Source organism: Arvicola amphibius, chromosome 1 (assembly GCF_903992535.2).
Source record: "Arvicola amphibius chromosome 1, mArvAmp1.2, whole genome shotgun sequence".
NCBI lineage: Eukaryota > Metazoa > Chordata > Mammalia > Rodentia > Cricetidae > Arvicola > Arvicola amphibius.
In genome coordinates this window covers 153,217,654-153,223,653 of record NC_052047.1, presented here as the reverse complement: position 1 = coordinate 153,223,653, position 6,000 = coordinate 153,217,654, and the positions used below count along the sequence as shown (strand labels likewise).

At 50.2% G+C, this 6,000-nt stretch overlaps 1 protein-coding gene across 2 annotated transcripts in view; it reads right to left on the bottom strand.

Annotated features, from left to right (window-relative positions):
* Positions 1 to 6,000, bottom strand: part of Vwce (von Willebrand factor C and EGF domains) — a 28,319-nt gene that overhangs the window by 7,089 nt on the left and 15,230 nt on the right. For both annotated transcript variants that reach the window (XM_038319666.1, XM_038319672.1), the window contains exons 12-15: positions 4,227 to 4,312; positions 3,105 to 3,222; positions 1,986 to 2,071; positions 724 to 820 (exon numbers count right to left, since the gene is read on the bottom strand). In XM_038319666.1, coding sequence (XP_038175594.1) covers positions 724 to 820; positions 1,986 to 2,071; positions 3,105 to 3,222; positions 4,227 to 4,312 — 387 coding nt within the window. The remainder of the gene's footprint in view (positions 1 to 723; positions 821 to 1,985; positions 2,072 to 3,104; positions 3,223 to 4,226; positions 4,313 to 6,000) is intronic.

The following is a 6,000-nucleotide window of genomic DNA, read 5'->3' as shown; positions in this document are numbered from 1 at the left end:
TTGTCTGTACTTGGAGTACAGGGATGGAGCCCAGAGTATCATGTATTTTAAGCAAGCACTCTCCCACTGAACTACACCCTTCAACATAATATGGCTTATTTTATTTTATCTTATCTTATTTTTTGAGACTGAGTCTTGCAATCTGGCCCAGGCTTGATCCTCTTGCCTCTGACTCCCAAGTATTGGGGTTACAGGCATGTGTCAACAGACCCAGCCCTTAGGGAGAGACTTTTTTTTAAAGAACAAAACACCCATAACACATATCTATCAAAAGGTGAACACATCACAGAGACTAGAAAGATATAACCACAGGGCTGACAGTGGAAAATGGGCCTTTTCAAATTTATTCTTGCTTTATTCTTCTCTATGACAAATTTAATTTTGAAATAAAAGAAAAGGTCAAAATTACAGAGGAAAAAAAAAAGAAAAAAGCTAGCCTTATTCGTGTTTCCTCTCACTGGCCCAGTTTTCCAGGTCTGGTTCCTATGTCCCCTCAGGAGGACTGTAAGCTCTGGATTTGTGGATGTGGGTACAGCATTGAGGCCTTGCCTCAGGCAAGCCACTTTCCTTCTCTCAGCTGTGGGTGCCGTGCAGGTTGCTGGGAGCGTGAGGGAGAGAAGGTTCCGGTGGTGCTCAGTGAGGAGGGCCTGAGGCAAGGCAAGCGGGACTCCAGGAACCCTGAGAATTGCTGCAGAGGGAGAGGTAGGGCCTAGCCAGGGTTACCTGCTGAACAATCAGGACAGCACTGTCCAGGGATCCGGATGGGGTCAGGGCAAGAGTCCACGCAGTCTGTCCTCTTGCAGCTTACAGAACCATTTGCCTAAAGGAAGAAGAGACTTCACCAAGACTTGAGACAGCAGGGCTGCTTTCCCACACCAACGGAAAGGCAATGCCCCCCCACCATCTGTGGCTTGCCCTCAAGGATGCCAGGATGAGGCTGGGAAAAGTGGATCCTTCCCCACCCCTCCTCCCCCATGTCAATAAAGACCAGCTGCTTAGCACAGGTGATAGAAACTTCAGGAAGGTTCTACCTGTCTCAAGACAGGGAAGTCAGAGCTGGGATTTTGTCCTTTCTGCTTCCTATCCTACCCCTCAGCAGCAGCTGAGGCCATACCATCACCCCTCCACATTCTTCTCAGCATTTCCCTGGAACCCTGGCTCACTCCAAACCTATAGAGAACAATAAAATCCTATTTTTATAGAAAACTATTCCACCGGAAATGCCTATTTCAGGAGACCAAAATGCCATACGAGGATCCTTCCTTTTCTCTCTTCCTCCCCTCTCCTCTTAAGAATTTGAACATTTATGGTCTCTTTCTTATTTTACTCTCTTGTAAATTGAGTGCCAGGATCAGTCACAAAGGAGAGCCTCAGCAGAAAGGGGCTTTTACTCTCCCCTCTTTCTGCAGCAAACATGCTCAAGCTGGCTTCTCATGAAGCACCCTAAACAGTCATTTGGAGATTAAAATGTGGGGGCCTGGAGATCCTGCATGTATGACAGGGGCTCCCTAATGATACCCCACCTACCCCACTTTATTTGGAGAAATAAAGCTCTCAGGAACCCAAAGCACTCAAGAGTGGAAAGGGAAGCATTGTGCAGTTTCTTAATAAACAGCCATGCTTGACTTACAAACGCACACTCCTACTTAGCTATGACAAGGTGCAGGTCAAGATGAAACATCCTATGACACAGAAATGGCACCTCAGCTTCCTGAGCTAGCCACACCCCAGGCCGTCCTCTCTGAGGCCTCCTGAGGCCCCTGCATGGTAGCAGCTCCCTGTCCAGGCAGGGTCTCCGCAGCTTCTAGGGCAGCCACCAAGCTCCACTGCCCTCAGTTGTCCACTGAAAGCAGACCAAGTGCCCAGGAGGGAGACTGAGGCCAGGCTAGCAGTGGCCCTGCCTCTGGAGAAGCAGGGGTCTCCTGTCAGAGAGGCAGATGGGATAGCCAGGTAAAGCAGCTGAAGGCGAGCAGGTTGTCATTCACCTGGCAGATGCATAACTCACAGGGGTCACCAGGCGACCAGATCTGTCCAATCGGAAACTCAACCCCGTTGTCATCTAGAGAGCAGCCTGGCAGGAGAGGTAGGAAAGGGAAAACACTTGGCAGAGAGCCGGGATGCAGCTCGGTGGTAAGGCATACTCAACGGACCCACAACACCACAAAAAGTAACTAACAAAAAAACCACAGTAGAAGCTGGAAGGTGGTGGTGCACACCTTTAATCCCAGCACTCAGAAGGCAGAGGCAGGCGGATATCTGTGAGTTCAAGCAGCCTGATCTAAAGAGCTAGTTCTAGGACAGCCAGGACTATTTCAACAGACAAACCCTCTCTCAAAAAAAAAAAAATTTAAAACAACCCACAGTAGACAGGAATGCTCCCCAGAACTACAGTACCACCCTCCTAAAGATGAAACCCCACACTCACAGATACACACACCACACAAACCACACATACAAATGTTTGCTTAATATGCAGCAAACTTTTACATAAACATAACAGACACACACATCCCCAAAAAGGTGGCCTATGCTCAGTCTCATACTGAGGGACACACAAACTTACACTGACAAAACAGAACCCACAGACACACACAAAACACAAATGTATATTTGCATATATACAAATGCATAAACACATACATCACACATACTGAAATTCTCACAAACAGACACACTCACAGACAACGGGGTCTCACACACACAAACACAGACATTCAGTGGCACAAAAACATACAGCAAATTGCACACACATCACAGGGAACTAGCATGAACACATACAGATGTGCACTTACAGGTAAGTCATATAGAACTCAGACACATTCGTACACTGATGCCATCCCAACACCAGCACTTAGAGGCATATCCAACTAAACATACATGCAGGTACATTCATACAAAGCATGCTTCCAAGGATACACACAGGCACACTCGTTAGCATACCCACACACACAAACTTACACACTTACATGGTCATACACAACGCTTTATAAAACACACCTGCTCGTACCACTAACACACACACACCATCAGTCCAAGCGAGGGAAGCCCAGCCTCCCTCCTGTGCACTTGAGCCCTGTGTTGGGGGCTGCCCAGCCAGACCTTACCTGTGGTGGGTGTGGGCTCCCGGCAGGTAAAACAGCACTGTCCAGGGCCTAGCCACCACTCCTCTCGAGGGCACTCCAGTTCTGGGCATGGTGTGAAGGAGCACTGTACCTCCCCGTTCTGGAAGAGAAATAAGAGCATGCATCAGTGATGGTGGCTCCCAGCCCTGGGCCACTTAGCGCTGAAGAGAAGGCTGGTGAGCAGCCATCCTCCAGACAGTGACAAAGAAATATCCAGAGAGACAGGAGCGGAGAGGGCAAGACCTTTGGGGGAGCTGAAAGTAGGTCCTGTGGTGGTCTCCCTGCCCCAGCTGGGTCTCTGCTATCTCTGTCCTCCCTCTTAAGCCTCGATCCATCGAGACTCCCTCCTGCCACCCTCCACTCCAAGCCTTAGCTCTCAGCCCAGTCCAGTTTCTGCTGTTGGGGTTCCTTTCCCACCTGCAGGACACAGACATCCTCCTAAGACAGCGAGGAAGCATGGCCTCCTCTGCACAGACATGTCTGATGCACAGCAGTGAGAGCCCAGTTTCTTCCTCTGGTGCTCTCTGCTGCACCCTCCACAGTGCAGAGCTGCCCATGGGATTAGTGGAAGAGGTCTTCCAGAATCCTCTCTGCCCTCTGCTACCTCCCTGCCTCTTTCTCCTGAGGGCACTCACCAGCTGCCGCATAAAGACCACATCTCCCAGCCGGAAGACATTCCTGAAAAGCCCACCTGCTTCTGCTCTTCTCTGATCCAACCAGAATGTACAGCACCCTCAGCACCTCACCTGACTGGTCCTAGTCACCCCTCCACAGGCCCCCACTGTCCCTCTCTCCTCACAAGAAGGTTTGAGGATCCCGTGCCAAGCCATGCCCACCTAGGTTGTAGGCTGTCAGTCAGAGGGATGTGTCCCTAGATCGCAGTAAGTACTCTACCAATACAGAACTGAAAGAATACTGACTTCACAGAGATGGCTGTAAGGCACAGGGTATTCCTACAGGGACTGCTACCTCCGTCTCTCCCTTTTGATGCACTGCAGGTTAACGTCTCCATGGCAAAGCATCTTGGGTAAATTCCTATGCTGCCCACCCAACTTCCTTCCCATCTTCCACGGAGTCAATAGGTGCAGGAACCTCACACCCTACCTGGCAGACGCAGGTGGTACAGTCGTCACCACCTCCACTGAACACAGCCCCATCCATATACCATTGGCCATGGAAATAGCACCTCCCTGCAGGAGACAAAGGCAGAAGGGCTCATGAGTAGACAGATGGGCAGGGAGGGCTGGGACAGCTGTCCCTTGCCAGCACGCAGAGTGCTTCTCAGTCTCCAAATCCCAGACCCCTCAGAAGTTACTACCTACAAAAAGAGATCATTACCCACGAGGCAGAGGGAGCCCAAACAGCTGCAGAGTAAGAAATTCAGAGGGGCGTGCCAGAAGATGGGCACAGAACATCTGAAGAGCCTGCCCAGGGTAACACCAGCCCCAAGCCTAGCAAACAGCACATCCATTCAGCACCAGCTGAAGCACCAGTTCAAGCACCAGCTCCGCAACTCAGAGCTGACTTAGGGCCAAAAACACGACTCTCTTGAAGCTTCGGTGCAAGGGCTGACAGTCCCACCTCCCAGGTTCCACATGGACTGCACAAAAAGAACTTAAAACAAAAACAAAGCCAGGCATAGCATCTCATGCCTTCAGTCCAGGCACTCGGGAGGTGGAGGCAGGCAGAGCTCTATGAGTTTGAGACCAGTCTGGCAAAATGTCTTAAGTTAGGAAGAAAAGTATGCCTGGCCTGATGTCACAAGCCTGTGTCCCCAGCTACTTGGGCTGAGGCAAGAAGACGGAAAGCTCAAGACCTGACTGGGTTATAGAGGGAGTCACAGGCCAGCTCAGGCAACTTATGAGATCCTCTCTTAAAATAAAAGGTATAAAATGAGCTGGGGATGCGGCCCAGTGAAAAAGGACTCGCCTACTCGCCTAGCGTGCACAGATCTCTAGTACTGTGAAAGAAACTTAAAATTTTTAATTACACTTATTTGTTGGGGGAGGGGCATGATGTAGGCATGAGAGGTCAACTTGCAGAAATCCGTTCCCTGCTACCAGGCAGGTTCCAGGGATCAAACTCAGGTTATTAAGCACCTTTCCCGGCTAGGCCATCCCACTGACCCAAGATGCTATTTTAAAAGCACGCCAGCTCTGAGATCAGGCGGATTTAAGTTGAAGTTCAGCCCCATTGCTAACTGCTGTGTGTCTCTAGACAGTGACTTGACCTCTTGGAATCTGCTTTTTCATTAAAAGGGAACAGTGAGCAGGATCCCTTCACTGTGAGAACTCAAGGACTCAACAGACCAAGAGATGGCAGGTGACCCAAACAGCATGGGGCCCATGCTGGTGGGGAACATCGCCTCCCACTGATGAGGTCACTGTTAGACTTAACTTGGAAACGGAGGAGGAAGAAAGTAGATGAAGTGTACGGGTGTTGGGAGGGGACCTGTTAGGACAGGCTGTCCTTCAAGGGAGGGTATTAAAACAAGTTGTCTTTCAAGTGAGAGCTTTTTAGGGGACTTATGAATGTCACAGGCAAACAGGCAGCCTCCGTGCAGTGGGGTCCAAAGACAAGAGAGACTAAGATTCTGCTAGACAAAGAGAGGTGTTCATTCTGATGAAAGGGGGATACCCCACCCTGCAAGATGACAGGATTGGTTAGTGAGAAACTGTGCTGATAAGTGCTCAGAGTCAGGGGTCTGCCTGCTTCACCCCACAGCACCCTCCTCTGCTCTAGTTGGCGACTCTGCTATGGGGGATAAGTGCTCAGAGTCGGGGGGAGGGGGTCTTCCTGCTTCACTCCGCATCACCCTTATCGGTATAGGGCCTGCTTACCTTGGTTACCTAAAAGGCCTGGGTTTTCTAAGTCATAG